Consider the following 23,548-nt stretch of genomic DNA (forward strand, 5'->3'; position numbering starts at 1 on the left):
TTCTGCAACGCTAGGAAGGTTTACAAAACTTGGAGGTGGGCCTTATTGCAGCTGCACAGATGTGGTCAAGGAGCACAAATACTCAGTTTTCCCCCATAGCATCAATAATTCAAACAACATGGTCATTTACTTACTGAAAGTAAATTACTAAGAGCATTTGGACAGCAAGACCATCCTCATTCAGCCAGTTTGTGGCCTCTGGGTGGACTTGCAGAAATTCACCCATCAGACCCAGCAGAGATCGTGGCTGAGCAGACCAGACCACTCAGGGAAGTTTGTACCAAGGAGCAGAGAAGGCAACAAAGCAACCCAAGCCTTTGGGACAACACAGCAAGGCCCCACGCTGGACTGCCAGCCTGCACCCAGAGCCCCAGCCCTTCCAAATCCTTCACTCCACTGTCGGGGAGCACAGGCTGTATGAAGATACTCCCCCATCCCAGCACAGCCGCCGAGCAGGAGCCAGGCACGGCTGGTACCTTGGCAGGGGCTTGTTTCAAGCCGATTATCAAATCTGAGAAACAAACTGCAGTTTGTTTATGGCTCAGCAAAGTAGCAGCCTCTAATTAGGAATATAATGATGGTATTTGGAGGTCCCTGTATATACAAGTCCAGCAGCAGCCCTCCTGCAGGAGTTTTTAAGTGGCCTTTCCCTTCATCTCTCTGGAGACTCTCAGAGCCCTGCAGGCTTAAGGCAGCTTCATCCTAGCAAAAAGCATGCAAATTCAGTATGGTCTTCTGCTCACTGAAAGATCACTGCAATTGTGATTCTTTTAATGACAGACTTGTAAAATTCATGCACTTAGAGAATAACACACAGTGATGATCCACCATAACCTAAAAAAGCATTTGTGCCTTGCCTCTTTTTTTCTTTTTTTAATAACTTTTTGTATGAGCATCCTCCGTGGTCTGGATGCATTTCAGCATCTATGAAGGCCTTCAAGCAGCACTGCTTTTCTGCAAAGGCTCTGTGCCCAGCAGGAACGGCCATGGAGGGAGCATGGCAGTAAGATCCCCACAGGCATGCAGAGCCCCACAAGCCATCCTGAAGCCCAGAAACAAGGATGGAGAAATCTCTGGGCATGCAAAACCAGGGACTCAGGGGCCTCAAGTGCTTGCTTGAATGCCTTGGCTCACCTTCCTCCCTCAAGCACAAGGGCAAAGCTGACAACCAAGCAAAGCAGTGGAGAGGCCTTTCTTGTCTGTAATATGCTGCACATTACAGACATGAGCTACGTGAATATCCTTAAAGCCCTGAAAGCCTGCAATTAGTTTTGTTAGTAATTTTCTCCTGGAGTGATTTTAGGGTAGTTTATTCCAATGGAAATACAGGGCAGGTCTCCCCCACAGCTATCAGGCTCCTGTGCTGGTTCTGCTTAAGGAGAGCATGGCTGCATTGTCCCGTCTGCCTCGTGCTGGGAGAGCAAACTTCTCCCTGTGTCACAGGGTGTCACTGCCAGCCCCTGTGGGGACCAAGGGAGGGTTTGCATGAGGCACTGAGCTGTGCAGACCCAAATCCAGGACTGATGCTGTCTCACGGTCTCAGCACCACCATGCATTGCTCGGCGTGGTGGGGCCATGCCAGCTCTACTAGACCACTCTGCCAAAAAGCTCAAGCTCAGAGTTTTGAAAGCTCAAATCTCAGAGCTGTTTACTGGCCCTCCGTGACTAACAAGCCACCAAATGCAGTCTACCAGCAGGCAAGGTCCCTCTGCTACTGCAAGATGGATAAAACACATCATTGCACCCCTCCTCCTGGTCCCAGAGGCTTTGCCAACACATCAGCCCAGTGGAATAAGGGAAAGGTGCTGAGTTACGCACTGGCATCACACCCACACCATGACAGTTCAGTGCTGCACAGAGAAGCACTGAAACCTATTTCCATGTTATGCCGTGCTCAGCAGTGCAATTGCAATGGGGTTTGCTTAGCTGATGAAAACACCACAGTCCTGTGACAGCTCCTGGCATGGGTTCCCTTCAGAAACCTGCTGGGGAGCAGCGTGCCACCGCACACATGGCAAAGGAGAGGCCCTTTCCAAAAGCAGCTTAGCATCCACCCACCAAGGCTTCGCAGACAGCTCTCAGCACCTTCTATGATTACCATTTATAAGGCGTTGATTGCTCCAGCGCTTGAGCGTCCCCACTGATAACACTCATGCTAACGAACAGACTAAGCAGGAGACGTTATTCATACTGGCAAGTCCTACTTGACAAGGCAGCTTGACTTTATGGGCTGCCACAGCTCCTGAGTCATCTGTCAAACCAGTGTCAGGCAAATCACGTTACTGTGACCTGGCAAGGAGATGACAAGGGCTCGGGAACCAGCCAAATTTGGGCAGAGCCAAGCCCCCGCTGGGACAGCTGGACCGGGTTGGCCATTTCCCCCCACCTTGGGCAAAGCATGTGCTGCTCACAACAGCGCAAAGCCTGAACTCTGCCAAGCAATGTCTCCCACCCCACCAGAAGCACTGGGCCAAGTGCCTCGGACACCAGCTGCCTCAGGGCAGCTGTGCTTTATCAGCTTTGCCCAGGAGTGGCTGCTCTGTGCATGCTCTGCCCGTCTTGGACAAAAATGGTCAAAGATGCTCCACTGAAAAAAACCCAACCAAGCCAGCTGCAGCAGCCTCCCCATCAACACCACTATGCCGTAAACAGCCAGAAGCATTCATGCTTATCCTCCCTCCTCCTCTTCAGCTAGTTTTAAGTCATGAGAGGAGAATTAATTTCTAAGCAATGTACAGTTAGAGCTCCCATGGTATTTCTTGGCTAAGGCAAGTCAGACCAAATGGGAGCCCTGCACAAGCAGAAAGGGGAGCTAGTCTTGCAGAGCTAGCCAAGGTACGAAAACTTAAACTAATACAAAACCAGAGAACATCCCTGAAGGCAGATAAAAAACAGAAACAGAGCCAGGAAACAACAAATTTTAAAGCATCAACCTTTCTGCTTTGGGCCACAACACTCCAGGGTGCTGGTGGTCAGCAATAAAGTTCCTGCAGGGAGGCTGGTCCAGAAAACTCTGCAGAGAGCACCCTGATCTGCCCAGCTAGGGGTCCGTCCCCCCCAAACACAAGGTCTGAGGGCTGACTGGGTAGAGACCCCCTGGCCAGGGTCTTGGAGTGGGTAAGGAATTGTTCATACCTGCTGCTGGCGGCGAGAGGGGACCCTGCCACAGCTGCCCTGCCCCAAGGGCCGGCAGCTTGGCACCCCTCTGCAGCTCAGGAAAAGCAGACAAGAAACCCCTGATTTCTTCCAGCCCTGCCCACGCTGCATACCTGCATGCAGGCGTTGTTTGGGGGTGGGTGGGAGAAAGTAAACGTGATGGTATGGTATTAGGTGTCACAGCCTGCACTGGGGATGTGATGCTTTGGTACCTCTGACACCTCCCTGTGCCTCCCTGACGCTGCGAGGCAGCAGCAGTACTTACCCAAAGCTGCCCCAGCTGCTCGGGCCTGGCCAAGGGCTTTTAGCTCCTCAGGTGAAAAGCACCACTGACAGCCCCAGCGCTGCACCTGCCGGTGGGTACCCCGGGCAGGCTGGCTCACCTTCCCCGCCAGGCCACCGTGGTGCCGTCCCCGGCCAAGCTGGCGGCCTGCTCTCAAGGCTGGCAGCCCCGAGGGCCCTGGCCTGCCATTAGGCTGTGTCACCCCATAACTCATTCCGAGGGCTAGTGGACTCTGCCTGGCCTTGTATGGAGCTGCTGACTAAGGCAAGGACAGGAGCGAACGACTTTAAAGCAGGGTTACTCATCAGCGTAGGCAGCTCTGATGGTGAAAGCAAACACCGGCTGGGATCGAAAGCTAACGTGAAGAAATTCAGTCAGCAGACCACAAATAGACTTGCAGCACACCCAGCACACTGCACTGTCCCTCCGACTTCTTCTACTGTATGATAAACCAAAAAAAGCAATGTATAAGCCCTGCCGATAGCGCGGCAGTGCCGTAAGAACGCGGCGGGGGCAGCAGGCGGCACCTTCCCCTCAGCGCGGGGGAGGATCGGCTGGGAGGGCGGTGGCGCCGAGGGGAAGCGGCCCGCCACAGGCGGCGGGGCAGCCCGGCCCCGCTGGGAGCCCGCTACGGCTCCGGCTTCAGCGGCGCCCTGAAACGGGCGCCTCCAACACGGGGGGGGGCTCGCCCGCGGCAGTGTGAAACCGAAGACGTCGCGTTACGGGTTTCACCGATCCGCCCGAGGAGGCCGCAGGGCCCCCCCAGCCCCCCACAACTGACCTGCCCTGGCTCGGACTTTTCACCCCACCGGCCAATTTGTCCTTGGGAAAGGCCTCCTCTGAAAGATACCGCGCCTGACCTCCCGCAGATCTCCGTTCTGGCCACATTCCTCCTCCCTTCTCCTCATGCTTGCCTCAAACGCCTAACAGAAGCCACTTCCAGGCGATGGCAGCTAGCAAATGGCAGAGGGTAAGGGCAGCAGGGCCAGGCAGCCCCCAGCCCCGCCACCTGTGCCCACGGCCCCACCGCCCCTTCCCCAGCTCCTGACCCTCATCTGCTCCCACCCCACAGGGGCCCACGCCAGCACCCGCGCCGGTTCTCCAGCAGCAGAACGCTTTTTTCCAAGTATCCATCCCTTATTCCATACACAGGAACTTCTGGATTCTGGCACGACATACAAGTGGGGAATTTGGAAGTGGCGAAGCAAGGCAGAACCCAAAGCACCTGACATCTGGATGCATCCGGTACAGGGCTCATTAACACTCTTAACACTCATTTAATAATTAACACTCTAATACAAAAATTAATAAAGGAAAAAGCAACTCTGTGAAAACCTGCTGGATAAACTGAGTGTATACCTTTATGGCAAACCGCTTCTCAAACAAAACCTATGATAACAACACAATTTCTATAATTTTAGAGTGAATACATATTTTATCAGAGCAATCTGTGTTAGTCTGGTATATTAATGCATGTAGTAATTGCAAATTTGGAGTGCAGCAACAACAGTTTCAGTCTCTAGAGTGATCAGTGCCTGTCAAAATACTATTTTTTGCATACAGACTCGAAGCACCAAAAACTGTAAAGCAAAGACGTGAATGAATACCTGCAGAATAAACGCCAAAAGAGCAAATTTAAGACTACAGAAACATGCAAATTTCTTCGTAATTTCACATTTCAAAAAAAACACATCAGAAATTCCATCCATATCAAAGAAATTTGGAGCCCACCACCTGATGAGATGAGATCAAAGCCTCCCTTCTTTTTATGTTAACACAGTTCATGAAGAAAAGGAAAGAGACTTGGGGAAATATTTACATGACTAATATGGATACTCAGATCAAGCATTAACACATAATGCCTTCTGATCGTCAGCAACATAATCTTTCATGGAAAAAAAAATATCAAGTCATCTGCAAACATGTCATGCCTTCAAAAACATAAATATTAATGCAGAATTCAGTGCATTTCAGAACTCCTTTTTTTGATTGGAATGTGAGGAATAAGTGAGCCAGAAGTGAATTAAAGCCAATTATAGTAACTAATTGCCATAATGTTGTGGGAAAACGCAGACCATAGCCCTTGCTTGAGGTTGGAATACATACGGAAGCAACTTTCACTGGCATTTTATAGCTGTAGCAGTCTAGAAGAAACTGAGAGGAACAGAAATTGCTCTTCTTACTAGAGTTGGTGAAAGACTGATTTTTTAATGTGAGCAGTTTAAAGAAGTTTTGTCTGTACTCTGTTTTTCAAATCAAGTATGTTTAAAAACGGCAAGATCTTTTTTATTTTAAAGCATTAGCATAATTATAATAAAGGAAGATTACCTTCACAGAATCCCAGCACGCTTGATTTTCATTAAAAGACATCTAGGCAGGTAATGCTGCTTTGCTTTAAGATTAAATGATTACCCTGTTTTGTTTTGTTTTTTTAAAAAAGAAAGCACATCTACGTACATATTTTCAATCCAAATGGCCCTAATGGCAACAGACAAGTTCAGAACCCATTTGAACCAGTATAAAGAGGATAGAGAGAGCAGCTCCTGAGCCCACCAGACACAGCAAACACGGCAGTAGAGGTGCAAATGTGACAACGGCATTGATAACATCAAGTAGCTTTCAAATCTTAGAAAGTGTTAACTATGTAGAGGCATTAGTATCATCTGCTCTAAACCCACGATTTTCAGAAGGCACCCAGTTCAGCGTCAGCTCGAGACCTTTCAAACAAGCACTGCTGCCAATTCCAACTATGTGAAGGGACAAAGTGTTACTGCTTTGGGGTGCATTTATAACAGTGCGTGCTTGCTGGAGACTTGAGAGTGCTGGAACTTTTGGAGGGAGCGGTGGCAGGGTTCAGAGAGGTCTGCTCACATGGCCAGAGGAGGACAGGAGTCCTAAAGTAGGCTTGCTAAATTCACACAGACCTTAACCCACTAGTCTCTTCTTTTGGTAACATTTCTGGGAGCAAAACAAGGAATATTTAGTTTTATTGTGTAATCATTTTGACTGAGAGTGAGGGGACTAACACAGACTTGCTCCCCTCACATTGCTTATTTTGTCTCTTTTATTTGTTTTTCCGTACACTGTGTCCTGTCTTGCCCATGAGTGTTCCAGCGCATGGACTGTTTACTGTGAAGTATATCCCTCCAGTGATAGGATTTGCTAGTGATTTGACTTTTTGGGCCTTCTGCACCACCACAAGAAACACAATTACAACGAATTTAGACTCTAACATAATCCCGATTTCAAGTTATTGTACTGGTATTTTAGCAGGAGTAAGTGAAACTTTATGGGAACAGCATGAACATCTGATGCCTTTCAAAGCTTCAGTGCCAAACAAATCATCACCTTCTGCAGACACAAAAACCCATTCTGATGTTTCCATGCCACTGCCTAAAATGATCAAGTAACGATGGCAGAAATGAGCCTGCTTTGAAACTGTAAATTGTGCAAAGAGCAAATTTCATTTTACCCAAATTACTTTGTCCGTTGCAGTTATGGAAGAGCCAAGCATTGTCTTAAATGGTATTTTTTCCCCTATGTTTTCATCATTATGTAAATCATCTCCCCCTCAGACACCAAACTTTTGACTGTGCATGGTGGCTTTTTCTTTGGCAGGGAAGATGAAATAGTTCATCAGGAATAACATTTGCTGGTTTTTAGCAATGTTGACTTTAGCAACACTTTCAAAAAATTCATTTCTGCCATCCAAACAACCCTAGTGAGGCTCAGTTTTAATTAACTTTATAAAATTGTATCACAGAATCTTTCTGTTAAATTATTGGGACTATTCCTCCGGGGATTTTTTTTTTCTTGAAATACAAAGGAAGAGATAATAGCTTAAGCTCTGCAGAGCAAGCAAAAAAAGATCATGAAGGGGAGGGAAGACTTAGGAAAGCTCTTTTGAAGAACTTGCTGAAGAACCACACCACCAGCTTTAATAACAAATGAAAATTTAAAAAAGCTATGACAGAGCTTAGGAAGGCTAAAATAAATAAATAAATGAATGAAGTAAGGCCATTGTTAACAGATAATAGGTCACCACTAGCTGCAGCTTCCAGCGGTCCAGAACATACAGGGAACGTGCAAATAGCACTGCAGAGCCAGCAGCAAAGGTAAAGCTTTACCCACAGTTATCATCTGCTTTTGCTGTACACAATATAAAATCCCGAACACGTTAATTTAGCATGACCCTTACCACATTTGTTAATATGTAAAATCAAATCATAAGGAAAGGTAACAGAAGTCAAAGAGAAGAGGACAGGTGCCATTTGTGTATGCAATAGAAGCAACCCCCATGCTCACCAACACCAACTTATGATTCCCAGGAAGGATGAATCCCAACACCAGGCGCCTCCTGATCTGCAGCAGATGGGATAACTTGTCAAGGATCCGGGCATATATCCCTTTCAAATGGGACACAGATGTGATTTATACCAGCACAGTGAAACTCTCTGGCCTTTGGATCAGGCCATAACAAAGATAACACAACAGCATCCACCAGAAAAGGAATATGCAAAATTAGTATGAAGTCACTATTAAGTCTCTGTCCTCAGGAAATACTTTTAAAAGGAAGAGATGAAACAAGGAGACTTACGAAGAACTACATTTATTTTTGTTTACAGTAGATGTCATAAATAAAGCTAAAACAATTTTCACTGTGTGCAAAATACAGAATTTCCATGTGAAAATTTAAATACAGCGTTAAAAACTACTTAATAAAAATATTCAGTTAAGATTATAAAGTAAAATGAAGACAGAAGATTGAGGAGGAGAAGGACAGAATCCTCACTGGCCAGGAAAAGCTAGGAAGACTCTGCAACAGAGGGTGAAAAACACAGTAATGGGAAGTAATTTGAAATGGCAGACCTTTATGCCACAACCCTTATCTCAAAGCATGCTGAGCTTTGCCACAAAACACAGTAGCCCTGAAATACATAGGAAGTCACGTCCTAACCATTTGTGCAGGAAGCAACACTTAAAATACAGAGAGGTTTCTTCGTGGGCACAGCGTGGGGGCTTTCAAAGCCATCAAGACATTTTAGGATAACCACATAAATAAATTACATTGCTCTTGTCACGCAAACATACAGGTCAGCAAGATAAGGAGTGTGGGGCTCTGACCCTGCAGCCTTCTGTGTTTGTGGCTGAGGTGTGTGAAATGGGGCGAGTGGCAGAGGACGTTTGGCCCCTCCTGAAAGCTACTGCTTAATTAGATCAGTTCCTGAAAGCCCTTCCCTTTGAAAGGGATCCTCACCAGGGAAGGCTAGGTAATGACCATATCAACCAAAGCCTTAGTGCCCTTGCTTGTCAGACAGCCCTCGGTTCTTTCTTTAGATTCGTTTCCCCTTCTAGATTATCAGTGTGATCACACATACTGGAACTTATGTAAAAAATACATACAAAATAAACGCACAAATTTGTCGAGAAGAGTAGTAGCGATGGCTCATGCAGCAAGACAAATCCATTCATAGGCAAACAAGGCCTAGTTAACAAAACAATTCAAACCAAACCACTCAGGAGATATAAACTTGGCATTTTGATATTATAGACTAAAAATAGCATGCAACAGGTATTGCTGTTAGGCCTGCCTACTACATTACTTGAAGTGGAAGACAAATTTGCATCACTTTGGCTACTTTTTCAACAGAATCCTTTTACATTGTACTTTTCCAGTATGAAAGCAAGGAGGTGCTTAGAAAGCGCCACAGTGCTCCAATGTTGCTTGCTCAGTATCTGTTTGAGCTCAATGGAAATAGGTGCTCACACTAACCTGGAGAATCAGCTGGCTAACCTTGTCCTGACCTTATTTTAAATCTTTCCTTCAATACTTTGAAAGAAATAAGGCTTTAACTAGTTCTTTCAAGAAAGAATTTACTTGCCTAACTTACCTTAAAGGCACAAGGAATATACATGCACAGACACAGAGAGAAAAACATTCTCTACAGAGCGTGCAGGCATTACCTTTTCTACAACTATGAACTCAGCAACAGGTTAAATGTTCATGCCAAAGCTTGCATCCATTAACATACCAGACACACACAGTTTGCTTCAAAAGTCTTAAAAAAAAACAAACAAAACACACAACGAAGTGCTGTCAAACAACTGTGTTAGTCACACAATTTTGGAACTGGCAAGCGGAAAAAGTCACCTGAGAGCAGAAAGGCTTCAGCCAGTGAGCGGGTGCAGCACTGGAAAGATGAATTGGGCTAAAAGCAACGAGGGAGATTGACAGAGAAGACAGTAGGAAAAAAAACATAGGACTTAACTTGGTTGCATAGGAAAGCATCAGAAAGAATGTGTAGGCACAAAGCAGAACTGGCTAAAATGAAACTGCCTTTTTTTTCATTAAATCATGAATGAGGACAAATAGGTATGAATCTTAATAGCAGAATATTAAGATGAAGGGATTAAAAAAAACCCAAAATTGACCGATTATATTGATGTCAATAAAAAACCTTCCCAACAGAAACACCTGCAAAATCCCAGTGGAATACGTAGTGTAATTAAAATTCCTCAGAAAAATGTTTTCATTATGCAAGTTTCTGAATTCTGTTGTGGGAATGCAGGGATTTTATTCCCCACTTATAAATCTGCGTAAAGCTAATACCATCTTTCAATTTTTTTTGTTTATTTTTAGATTTTCTACTAGACAGACTCATTTGCTTTAAACTCATTGGACATCAGAGATTTCCAGGTTTCTTATTATATTACCTTTTTCTGTAAGTTTACCATTATGCTCACTCTACTGAAAAGCAGAAGATTTCCTAACAGCAGGAGAAAATTTCAGGAAAAAGTATTCCTAAAGACTGTGCTGTCAACAAACTATATTCAAAATTGATGGCAAGCCAGATTTTAAAACTTTACCACTTAGCAGTTTGCTGTGTTGAAGGAGTAACATGGTAAATCGCACTGCAGATTTTTTTTTCCTTTTCAGTGTGAAACAATTGCTATCATTAGCAAGTAACTAAAAAGTATACAGTGTTCCAAAGAAGTTTTTTTTAAATGCTATAAAAAAAAGGTAAAGGTGCATTTCTTTACATATATACAGATGCCCACCATGCTACTATAAAACTGTTGCTGCATCCAGTCAATATTCGAGAAAAGTTTTGCTGAATAAATGTTTGAGCATTAATGGCAATTTATTGCAGATGAATACTACCTTATACCAAAACAATTTTCTCGAGCGCTTTTTCAAGTTGCGTGTATATACTTAATTTTTTTCCCCAAAGTACAGAATGATTCTAAAATGTGAAAAGCTTTATCCTCACAGTTAAAATAGTCAAACTATCTAAAAGAAAAATCCAATTCGTGATTTATTTTAAACAGAAGACACATTTCCTTTTAATGCCTAAGAAACAATTCAGATGATCTTTTGCCACGTTATGTTAAAAAAATTTTAAAACTGCCAGCCCATAAGCAGCGCAGTCATTTAAGACCACTGGAAGGTGATCCTCAATTTGGTACTAACTGAATGCAACGTTATTTCCTACCATTTAAACCACATTCTTCTGGCTAGTAATAAACACTACAGATGCCTTTAATTGTAGGCTATACATATTACCATGTTTATGCATTTACCTATTTCCTGGTTAACTTCTGAATTTAAACATTTAAGTATTTGAGAGGCAGGGAGCATGCTTACCTCACTGGCTAACTAGGCTGAAACTAACCAGAATTTGGGATGCTGGTGTCTCCTTGCAGTTAAATAGCTTATTTAACCTGTCCTGACACCTTCTGATTAAAGTAGACCTTGTTGGGAGACATCTGAAAGACATTTACATAAATCTGCTCCAGATAACAGTATTTCACCTTTTTGCCATCAGCTTTACCCATTGAAATGAATTAAATACCGAACTAAAAAGTGATCTTCTTACAATTTGTTTGTAGGTTTTTGTTGTTTGTTCTAAAGTTGTATTTTTAAAAAATTCCAAAAGACCATAGGAGCAGTGCCTGCCCAAAGGCACAACAGCAGTGATTTCAGTTATGGATAAGTGCTCCATAAATTGGTATTCCTCAAATCAGCCACCTAGTGAGGAAGCCTCAACTTGAGGAATACATCAGATTTAATTACACTACCAGTTCCTTTGACTTACAGTTTCAGTCAAGCCTTCCCTCAACTAAGTGTTGCTCTTCAAATTTATTTCAAAACTTTAAATAAATTAGTAGTACAGATTATACCCACTATCAACAAAGGGTATCTATCACATGTCAGAAATGTAAAAGGCATGATTAGGAGCAATGTGCATTAAGTACATGTTTGTTTGCTGGTTTTTTTTTTTTTAAACATATTCATGCAAGTTATACACCTCATAAACCAAAGCAAAGATGGAAGCAAGGAAATAATAATAAAAAAAGGTATGCGCCATATTCAGGTTTCAAAACCCAGTCATTTGTCATAAATATTCCCCAAACATCTGAAAGAACACATATTCTTTCTTGGTCTAATAAAAAAAAAAAAACCACCAACAAAAAACCACCAACAACAAAAAAGTGGGTGGGGGTCGGGGACAGGGAGAAGAATGGTTTTAAAATGTACCACTCCCTCAACGGTCCAGTCACAGGATAAAACAAGAGCGGGGGAATCACAAAATATCCTTCATCCGTCTCCATGTTCTGGAAATGTATCTGGACACTGCCCTTCATGCTCTAACATACAGTTCATTTTATATTGAAAATTGTGATTGCATCTTGTCTGTATCAGAAGGAATCCATCATTCATTCAAGTCATACATTAAATTGCATGAAAAGTAAAAAAAAAAAAAAAAAGGGAGAAAACCCTCAAGAAAATAGTGAGGCGGTTAATTTTGAAAATCTGAAAGGCACAACTGAGCAAGACACATAGAAGAACTTAAACCCTGTAGAATCTTTTCACCCATTCAAGCACATTTTCAAGTGATAGCTCTGCTTCCCGGTACATATGAATAAGTACCTCTAGAAGAGCACAGAGGAATGGCACACCAAGGCTCAAGAGTTCGTACAAGTAGGTATAGTTATATGCATTGTCCCTGAAATGAAGATTGGTAGCGTGCAGAAAACCATGCATCCAGTTAGACAGGCGTCTGGGAATGTCAAGCAGATCCCTTGTCACCCGAAGGGGCCAGCTTAGCGTGCCCCTAAAGAAGGAAGTCAGGATACCTGGGGACCTGTCCTCTGGACTGCTATCAGTAGACAAAGTGTTTTCTGTGGTGGTCTCTGCGGTCTTGGGCTCCTCTTTCTTCCATGCTTCTGTTGCCTCCTTATATAAAGCATTAAAAAAAAATGTTAAACGTACTTCTAAAATATGGGAAATCCAGTTTCTGTTACTGCTTTCAAGTCTTTATATATATTTTGATTTCAAATTGCTCTGAAGTTCAACTTTGTACAAGAAAAGCTAAATTCTATCGAGAACAAGACTATAAATTTGCCAAACTCACAGAATCGGGAAGTTTTATCTTAGTATTGATATTACTACCTCTGGACATTAGGTAGAAAACACTCAGGCACACATGTACACACACAAGTATTGCACCTTGCTCCAGATAAAGCTGCCTCACCATTCCATTAGTAATACAATCAATTCATACCTTTCCTTGGATCTGTAACGTTGCTCTTCTCTTTCTGTGTTTAGTACTGATTTTGCAGTGCGTAAAATGAGGTTTACAGTAAAATTTGCCTACAAGAAAAAACATAAATTTATATATTTTAGCTGTATGTATATGAACTGAAAACCCACTGTTGTGTCTATAAAAAGATGAAATCAGGATAATTAATGGTTGGGCAGCAAAAGGAATGGGAAATTAGTCATCAACTGAGTAGCTCACAACTCTGAATGGGTTTCTTCTACAGTACACAGATTTGCACCTCTGTTAAATAAGGCAAGATGATTTATCTACCCCACAGATTTAAGACTAATAAATAGCAGAAAACAAGAGTCTGTCAATAGCAAGTCACAAACCAACACAGAACCATCAAGCAGCAAAAAGTCAAAGAATCAGTTCAAAAAAGCCTTTGCAGTCCAGAGAATCTTCTGCAAAAGAACCACCTTTGGCCTTGAGTCTTTAATCCTTTTGTAGAAGGAGATCAGCTTATAATACTCTCGCCTACTTAAATCATTTGGAAGTGGCAAGGAAATTTCAATTCAGTTTAATAATTTCCCTCTAAACTAAAAAACAAACAAACAAAAAACCCCTCAAAAATCCCAGGCAAAAGATAATTCCTCAGCCCAAACCCCAGGCTGTAGGGGGGGCCTGAGTGCCCAAGATCTTAACCTCCCATTCTACATCAGACTAGGAGACTGGAGTAAATTACACTGCTGCTTGGCCAGTGCTACTGCTTTCAACTCCTGAGCCATAACATCTTGAAAGAAATAACCTATATTCCCCCATCCATGTAAATCTGCCACTATCATGGCTTACCCTTACAGATCATGTTATTTACTGACTGGTTATAAGTAAGAGATGAGAATAATTCCGTATTGCTGGAGAAAAATCACCTCCCCCACCCCAGCTTTGACCTGTGATCGGACAAACTGCATTTTGGTCACTCAACATATTTTCTACTGAGGATTTCTTCATTTAAAGCTCAGGTCTGTCATAACTCCATTCTTTTGAAAGACAAGAACTGCAAATACAAGGACTCAAAGATCAGCATGGATGCAAACAACATGCTTGGCAGACCTCCTCCTGACCGAGCTACTCAGCCAGGTCTTTTTCTTTAGTTCCATTAAAAGCATCAATACTCAGACATTTTTAAATATTCTTAAATAGCTCCTATATTACCTTCTTCAACATCAAAGGCATAAATTCCTAAACGGAGTGTTGTAGAACATATTTCACACTTGAAGCACTCCCTGTGAAAGAAGTGGCCTTCTGCACTCAGCCGCTCCATAACATATACCCGTTTTTTGCAAAAATAACAAATGTCACTGCCCCCGATAGAGTGAGGAAATTCTTTTCGCAGAGATCCCTGTTAAGAGATAAAAAAAGAAATGTACATAAAGCCGTTGCACTACACCCAGATATAAATTCTTATTAAGTGGACAGCTGCTTTAGCTGCTTGAAGTTTTACACAGCACCCTCTACACACAATTAAAATAAGCATCAGTCAGCCGCTTTATTACTCATTTGCTGCAGTTCTGTAGGTTTATGCAGCAATTCACAAATCGGACATCACAAGGACTTTAAGGGGGGTGCGTTTTGGACTTTAAGCTGGTTTGCTTCCCTCTGGGAGTTCACCAGCATTTTGTGTTTACTCAGGTACAAACGCAGCAGCAGCCCCAAATGCTCATCCATCACCCTGCACTGCGCTGGCTCAGGCATTTGCGTCTCACGCTGCAGGCGTTGGTTTTTCTCAAAAGAGGTCAAAGGCAGGCAGACCTCACCGGCCTTGAACAACAGATGCACATTTGGGGCTAAGAAAAGACACCCTGAAGACTCAGTTTGTACATAACTCTGGAGGAAAATGTGGGCTTGTGCTGTAAGGTCCAGGAAGAAAAACTGACAACCTTCGATGCTGGTGTCTGAACTACTATTTACATCCCGCAGATGTGCTGCCCCTCTCAGCCATGTTCTTCCCGAGACTACAGCCCAAACTGAAGCTTGGTTTGTTTTAAAAATCAATTTAAGTCCTACCGTAGACATTCAGAATATTTTTAACTCATTTGACTTCACAATATGATCCATGTTAACAACTTGAAACTGTTTTGAAAGATTTTGTTGATTTTGGGCTGGCAGTTAGCATTAATTGCCACAAATCTCATCCTCTGTAGATATACATGCAAAAGGTACAGAAAAAGAAATTGTAAGTGGATTAGATGCCACTGAGCTTCCCTTTTCTTATTCGAGGCAGGTATGAGGATGTTACTTTGTCTTACTGTGTTATGCTTTGTTATAGGTCAGTACAGACGAGCATCCTGTCTCTACCACAGCCATCACCAACCATCTCCCTCCCCCTTCCACCATCCCCAACGCCACTGGAGAGGTACCACACATGGGACAGAGGTGGCACAGGCTTGGCAGAGCCCAGGCACATTCAGACAGCAGCACACGGTCCACACAACTCATCTTTAATTTGCCAGCAAAAGGTGGCCTTGGAACAGTTTTTTAATGTTAAGTGCAAGTCACAATTGTTACTGTCACATTGTCTTGTGCTTAGAAGTTAAGAATCCTATTCCAAATCTGCCATTAGCACACCATTTTACTGTGATGGATCATTTCAAAGCATGAAATTTTCCAACCAACCAACCATGCAAATGGGAAAATATACAAATGCATTTTAAAAAAAAAGATGTTAATAGAGCAGACAGTTATAATGAAGCAGAAGCAACTGAGTTTAGTGCTGGCTAATAAGTGTCATCACCACAACACAACACCCTGATTCTCTTCCCAATACCTGACAGCTCTGAGCAGCAGAGGCAGGAGATGGAGAATGAGGAATGGGGAAAGAATCTGTAGCTCTGTCCACAGACTGCTTCTGAATTCAACACAGAACAGTGTCAGAGTTTAAAAACAGCTCTCTTCAAAATGAAGCACGGTGATTCAGCATTTGTGCATTAAAAATAACAGCATAAATATGTACTATACAAAACTTTCTTTAGGCGCCACCCTGATTAATAATTGTCTTCTGTTACTAATTGTACCAGTAATTACATTTAATAAAAGCCTCCTGAAGTTTTAATTCATACAGAAAAGTAATAAAAATATAAATAGATGACATGGTGAGCAACATTTCCAGCATATCCACACATCAGCTCATTTTGCCAATATGCACTTGATTGCTTAATAAATGTTAGGCTAAGACCTTCCGTAACACTTAAAGTGCTCCCACGATCAGGGTCTTAAGTCAGGATGACATTCTGGAAACACCACTCTGAAGTTACTGTTTCTTTGTGGGTTTATTCTTACCAGTTCAAGGGGGTTAAGCTGTGGCTTGCGTCTGTGATCATTCACATACAGATTGACAAGAACTTCAGCCACAGCTCCAATTGCACATGAGACCTTTCCTACAGTCATCTAACCACAAAAGGGGAGAAGATGAAGAATAGAAGGAAGAGCTTTAGTTATTCTTGAAAAATAATTTAATGAGAAAAGGACAAGAATGATTTGAAAACATGCAAACAATTTTAAAGAGAGGCTAGGAGAAAGGAGCAGTGGCAAAGCCCAGCAGAGCACAAGCATGTTCATGCATGATCAGCATGGTCCAGCTGGTGACCCCAGAAGGCCCCCATGCACCCCTCATGCTTCTCCCTACGGATGATGGAGAAATAGCTGCTGGGAGCAAATACTGCTCCCACAGCACAAGGCCTCGCGCTGTGTCTGCAAAAGGCTGAGCTGGGAGCTACTGCCTGGCTATCAGGTGGGACCATTCTGATAGACCAAAAAGAAAACAACCTTATTGTTCACTTTGACTTCTCGGGACTTTGTTGTTATATTTCAGAATGGTGGTGGGGTCTAAATTTCACATTAATGGACCACAAACAGTGGCATTTCAGGAAATATTCTATGAAAATGTCCTAGAATTCCTGCACAGAAATCTTTTGCTGATGCTCACAGAGCAACCATTCTCCTGTCCCCCAGTGACTCATCTTAACGCCAAGGAAAACTGGAAAACTACGCTTATGAAAGGAAGACATCTTCTTTAATCTGCTCCATCCCACTATCGCAGCCACGAATGTTAGGGTGTTTCTAACCAAATTCATCAAATAGGCAGGCTTGCAAGGAGACTGCAGTTCCTTAGGCTGTGGCTGCAAATGCACTGTAGCCAGACCACTGACTGCATGGTCCAGGCTTCCTCGCCAAAACACGCGCCTGGGGACTGCAAAAGAAGAAAGGTGTGTGGGTGGGTGTGCCGGCGGCGGGTAGGCACTCTAGTTCCCGTGTTCCTAGAAAAAAAGGCTGTGGAGACTTCATAGATTTACAGAAATATTTTCTACCCTAAACCAAATTTCCTGTAGTGATTTTGATTTTAGTTTTATAGTCAATATAAGATCCCACAATGTCTCTGGTAGCAAAGGCAGCAAGGGCCATCCTGATATGGCAATCTTATACTCAGCTTCTGAAGTCTTTGTTTTTTTCTCTTCTTTTTTTTTCCCTAGAGGATCCTAATCTCATATCTTACACTCAAATTACCTCCTACAGAGCCCACATTTTAAGTCTCACACTTCTTCATGTAGTGATTTTCCTACTGCCACCACACCAAGTCTTGCTAATGGAAAGGTTTTAAAATATCAGAAAGTTACCACGAAGGATGCGATGGTACTCATGATACTTTAAAATAATTTTAAAGCATTTTCTATCAAGTTTAAAACCAACTATAAAGCAATGTGGATATGTTTTTAAAAATTATGATGGATAAAAATATTCTTACTAATAAAAAAACCTCAAGGGAACACATCCAACTCCTTACAGCTCCCCTTATCTTTTGAGAGTTATCCCATAATTAACTTAATATCCAGGCAGATACAAAATATGTATGTTAAGACAACAAAGGCCATTCAAGGGACAAATTTTTGTCCTGTTTGTTGTTTAATAGAAAAAGACTTTTAAATATTTTCCAATATCTGCACAACTCATGGGGTAACAACAGCAAAGTAAACTGTTAATTACATATCACAATGATGTCCTAAGCAGTACATTAAATTATAAACCAATACAAGAAGTACTACTTGCTACTACAGGAAAGCTACATTCCTTTGTATTCTTTAAGATCATGGAAGACAAAATTTTCACCCAAATTGTGCACCTCTGAATATGCTGAGCAACTTTTAGGCCACATAAAACTTATTACCAATGAGGTCCTGGGAAAAAAAAATAATTCCAAGTCAATTGTAGCAGAAAGTTTACCTTGAACTGGTTAAACACTGGAGCAGTCAGTTAAACAATAAGGCTATGCTTACAATGCAAGTAGTTGAATTTCAGGAAAAGTATCCTTGAGCCTGAACTACACCTTGAAATTCATCAGGTTGGTTGATTTCTGTTCTCCACCCATTGAAGCAATCTATGTCAACCTTAAAGCAGTCAAAACAAGAAAATGGCATGTTTATACATACTTTTAAAAATGTTATTAAAAGGAAATGCTCTTGTAATGAATGTGAATCCACATTCCATGTAAAAGCAAATGGGATTTCAATTTAATATAGCAACCAAAAGATTGCTGACTGCTGTCCTCTCCTGTCAACAACTAATGCACACAGAGTAGGAGGGATGGGCTGTGCAGGAGCAGTGCTGCCCTGCAAGGCTAGTGACTTCTGCCCTCCTACGACAACAGCACAACCTCTGAGCAACCCCCTGTACCTGCGTATGGACAAAGACTCCAATAACATCTTCACCCATTTAATCGTGTAAGTCTAATAAACTCCAGTTGCAGGAAAGAGGCTCTGACCCCAAATCGACACACATTTCTTTAGAGAACCTGTCAGCTCTTACATGGCTTAGCTTTGCTCGACAGCACACAGATCTCTGCCTGCCTGATGCTGCTCATGTACCCTAGAAACTCAGTATACACATAACAGGTCTTACATTTTCCTCATGCACTTACTACCCTTGAGGCTACTGGTGTATGTGAAGGCCCACACGTGCATGTGATTTTGTAGTAGTGGGGGCACTATCAATATGTGACAGGCTACTGCTCACAATTCAGGCAGGTTTATACCAGTAGCTTTAAATCCTTTGTTGGAAAGGAATCTTAAATAGTTACCTTACATGGTGAATTTCAGGAAACAACCAAGAAAACACTTTAAAATCCCAAGTGTTTGTGATTTACTAAGTCTATTGACCCGTTAATGACATGTTGCCAAAGGTTTTCAGCAGGTTGATCAGGGTGGTTATTCGTGTGGGAAGAGAAAGCTGCCTTCTGTATTTCCCTGTGCTATTATTTATAACACCACAGCCAACCAACAAGGAAGCCTCAGTAGTATTTTCATAAAACAAAGGAAATATGCTCTCGGCCTCCAAAAGCATACAACAAATCCCCTTTGTTGTTTCATATCCTTAGTGATTTTCCTGGTCTTATTTTGCTTTGAGGGTGATTTATTTACTTCCTGTACCACCTGCTACTTATATTCTACCTCGGAGATAAACAACATTTGAGTAGTAAGTTACTGTGTGTAGGAAACACCCAAGCCCTGCTTACTGCTGGTAATTAGAGTCACAGAAGGGAAGTAGTTGGTCCAAACTCTGCAGGCAGCAAAGCCTACTGATTGCAACATCTTCATAGTTCTTATGATGTGTTGTGTGGATTCACTCATGCAAAGCTCAGATGAACACAGTTTTCTGAAGGTCAATCCAACTTTAAATAGAAAACAGGAATAACCAAAGCCCAGCCTGTAATAAAATATTTGCTAATTCAAAGTTCTACTTACATGAATTTTGACAGCTGATTGAAGCTAGAAGGTAGTTTTTATTATTACTGGCAACTTGCATATAAGGTCATATAAAAGTTAATTCTTAAGAAGTTGTAATGACTGCATGTCTTGAAAAGAACCAATATGCTTCCATAGCCTTCCTTTCAAGTGCCCCTTTCAGGACTGAGGCTTAATAACAGGTTTCTGTAATAACGCAGTATGATTTCTTAGACACCATTTCCAATAAATAAGCCACCATAACTAATACTGTTCCAATGAAAGTTCAACAAATGTAAAGGATCACCATGGCTGATAATCTCAGTACTCACTTGAAATTAAAATGACAGTGCTAACTATTTAAAGGATGGGAGGTTGTTGATATTTTTAGGTCATCTCATGAAGTCTTACAAAACTCAAAAGACTTATATTATCTTCTGTTCTTCTGCTGGGAAAAAGCAGAAACACTGAGACAACGTGAGGGAGCTCTCTCTGTTGGCTTACCCATCCTGAAGCCCTTTCTCATACCGAAAGCTAGACTCACCTAGTGTTACCTCTCAGAACACAGACCAGAAATACAAATTCTGAGTCCTATAACCCCACTTGCAAGATAACACAAACACAGGCAATTACTGGTAGATATTAATAGCAGAGAGGTCTATTACTCACAGTACATGCACAGTACTTGAAAAATACACAGTATGCACCTGAAATATTATCAAGTTTTATTTATATAGTGCTGCACATTTAGTCAGTGTTTTATAGACTATGATAAAATTTTCATGTTCCAATAAGTGTGCAATCTTAAAAGATAAAACACAGACACAACAATTCAACCATGGAAGGGCCCGGACAGACTGCTTCTTCTGAAATTAAGGCTGCAGCAGGTATTCCCCCAAGATTTAATACTCTTAAAGTAAAAACAGCAGCAAGAAATCTGCTTCTGGAAGAATTTTGCTTGAGAAACAACAAAAGATAAGCCAAAACATGGCCTGTGTAACTCAAAGACGAACAGAACTGAAGTTGCTGAAGAGAGCTAAAGCTTAACTAACAGGGGTATCACAGGGCTGAATCAACTTCACAGCACATGAATAGTATGGAGAACAAAGGTCTTGCACATGGACACCTCACCAGCACATCACCAACGCAAGTAATGGTCCTGGACATAGGTCCAAAGGGCCACTGAGTCCATACCCTGGCCGCAGAGCAGGATCCACTTTGCCTGTGTAAAGTAAGCGCACATTGGCATAACCTGCTCCAAAAGGTGTCTACTACCTTTCCCACTGAAACATCTACAGTAATCCATCGTCACTTGGGGTTCATTTGGATCAGCTTTCAATTACCGCATCTGCCTCAAAGGGGAGGAAAGTAAAAGTCTACCTGTTCATTATCAGACCTGCAATTTAAAAATTTTCAAACAGCTGTGCCAAATGCACCATATTTAGACATATGTATTGCATATAGTGTACAAGAGGACCTGAGCCTTTAGAAGCCTAAGAGCAGTATAGCAGGCATCAAGATATTCATGCATGTAGAACTGCCAAAGAACACGTGTAGTCCTACCTAATCAGCCAAATATTTACCAGACGAGATGAACGTATATTTACTGTGCTTGTGAGAGAACAAGATTTTCTTGCCTCAGCTGAGCTGCATTCTGCCATTACCTCTGCAGAGAGCATTTTTCAATTGAAGTAAACTCAGCCTGGGTGAAATGAGGTCACAACAAACTATTGTTACACCATTTAAATACAATGGAAAACTGATAAAAAGTCTGTGAGTGCACTTTACAAAATGCGGTTGAATTAAAACATCAAAAAATGATTGCTCAGGCCAGACTTTCTCTTAAGAAAAAGTTCTAAAATCCCCGTAAAATTACTGCTCATAGAGCCTAGTTCTCATATTCTGAAGAGTTGTTCACATATTTTGTTGGTTGGGGTTTTTTGGGTTTTGTTTTGGGTTGGGAATTTGTTTGGTTTTTTGTTTATTTTCTTTGCAGTGTCACAATAGCTCTCCAAATCAAAAAAGCAACAGACCTCAATATTTTGGAAATCATTACTTAGCTTAAAACTCATCACACACTATACCTCCTAGGTCATAAAAAAATAAGAGGTAAATCGCGGCAAAGGAATTATTTTGAAGCTGAAGGGAATTAGGGGATTATCGCAGTAAGGCACCTGCTGGGTTTGCAGTGTCCTTGAAGGGCTGTGGTAGGCTGTGTTTTCCTGGGGAAGGAGAGGAAGGGAGTCTTTTCAACACAGCTCTGTATCAACTGAGGAATGTGCCTTTGCAAACTGCCAGTTGGTTCAGTATCTACCTGCCGAGTTACTGCTGAGGCTGTAAGCTCGATTTGCAACCAGCATTAACAATATAGTGCAAAATAACCTAAAAAGATCTAGACCAATTCCACTAAATGCTCCTGCTGAATGCCCAGCAGATGGGAAATTACCTTCAGCCGGGGGCTTACGCAAGGTTGGGCAATACTCACTGGTGTTCCTTAAGACTACTGTTATTTAAATACGACAAAAGCAGGCAGAATGCTTTGCTCCCCCTCACAGCAAACGGAGAGGGTACCCAGTTTTGTCAACTAGCACTTCCTTCATGTGTCAGGCAGCAGAGCCGCCAGCTCCAGCAGCACCTGCATTGGGTCACAACAGTCACGTTCTTGATGTTTCCACCTTCATTTCCACACCAAACCTATTCAATACTGCAGTGTTCCCAGGCTGCTGCTACACAATCTGTGAGTGAAGTAAAGAGAACCTGGGCCTTTACCTGCCCTGAAAAGCTGAAAAACGTCAAACTTTCTTCAATTAAAGTCCTTCTAAGACAAGGGGAGTTAGAAGCCAGCGTCACCTTCGCTTCCCCAGAAAAAAGCACAGCCCACCGTAACATCAGCACAAGCAGTAAGAGCTGACTATCTCCCATCCCAGTGTTACCTAACCACTTTCATTAAGAGTATGCATGTTTCTTCTTTGTAAAGTTTGCTGTTACAAAGTACTGCATTCTAGCAATTAATGCGCAGAAGCAAGTTTAAAGTACAAATAAGTAAACAAACAAAACAATAAAATCTGTCTGTATTGACAAGTGCTCAAACTATTCTAAGACATGTCCTCTAGTCAAAATAACCGTTCTTGTGCAGGTTCTCCCCTGCAGTCCAGATGGATATTCTGATTCATAGTTAGAGGGATACAAGAAAAACTACAAATGCTTCCCAAGAACAACTAACCAATCCCATAACATCCAGTTAACTATACAATGTGACTCTTTCTCTGCTAGGTACGTCTGTGGTATTACCCAACAACAGAACATTTAAAATAAGGAGCAATGCAAAATTTTCAGAATTGAAGCAAAAATTCAGTTACCTATTCACTTTATTCTTCAGCTTTATACCTGGAATTATTTTTAATGATGACTTTCTTCTTACAAACATGCAGAATTAACAACAGTAAACGAAGTAAAGCTTGATTCAAATGTGAAATACAACCTATACAACAAATCTGCTGGCAGCACCTTCCATCCAAGCCATTTCTCAAGCAGCTTTAGTGCAAGTTAGGATTTTACAGGAGAAATTTGTTAATAGAGTACCTGTCTAGAAGGAACAGCAGGGGAAGCTGAACCGGCAGATGATGGAGAAGAGGTAGCAGCTGAATCATGAGGTGGAGGGCAAGAGAGAGTTGGGGGCTGAGAATGGGATAAGCCTTTAGTAGGTAGCTTATTCTGTGTAGAGCAGAAACAGGAGAGTTATCCAAGAGACAGTGACATTAGCACAGGTTAAGAGAATAATTTCACAGTCA

The 23,548-nt window shown here is 42.1% G+C and overlaps 1 protein-coding gene across 6 annotated transcripts in view; it reads right to left on the minus strand.

The window, feature by feature from the left end:
- The window catches only part of MICAL2 (microtubule associated monooxygenase, calponin and LIM domain containing 2), a 133,039-nt gene that overhangs the window by 42,138 nt on the left and 67,353 nt on the right, over positions 1-23,548 (minus strand). For 3 of the 6 annotated variants that reach the window (XM_055722136.1, XM_055722138.1, XM_055722137.1), the window contains exons 19-22: positions 23,340-23,471; positions 14,200-14,386; positions 13,006-13,094; positions 12,578-12,677 (exon numbers count right to left, since the gene is read on the minus strand). In XM_055722136.1, the coding sequence (XP_055578111.1) occupies positions 12,578-12,677; positions 13,006-13,094; positions 14,200-14,386; positions 23,340-23,471 (508 nt within the window). Of the gene's footprint in view, positions 1-8,030; positions 12,678-13,005; positions 13,095-14,199; positions 14,387-16,323; positions 16,432-23,339; positions 23,472-23,548 lie in introns of those variants that run through there. The other 3 variants (XM_055722141.1, XM_055722139.1, XM_055722140.1) reach the window with 3 other exon arrangements.

This window comes from Falco cherrug, chromosome 10, assembly GCF_023634085.1.
Source record: "Falco cherrug isolate bFalChe1 chromosome 10, bFalChe1.pri, whole genome shotgun sequence".
Taxonomy (NCBI): Eukaryota; Metazoa; Chordata; class Aves; order Falconiformes; family Falconidae; genus Falco; species Falco cherrug.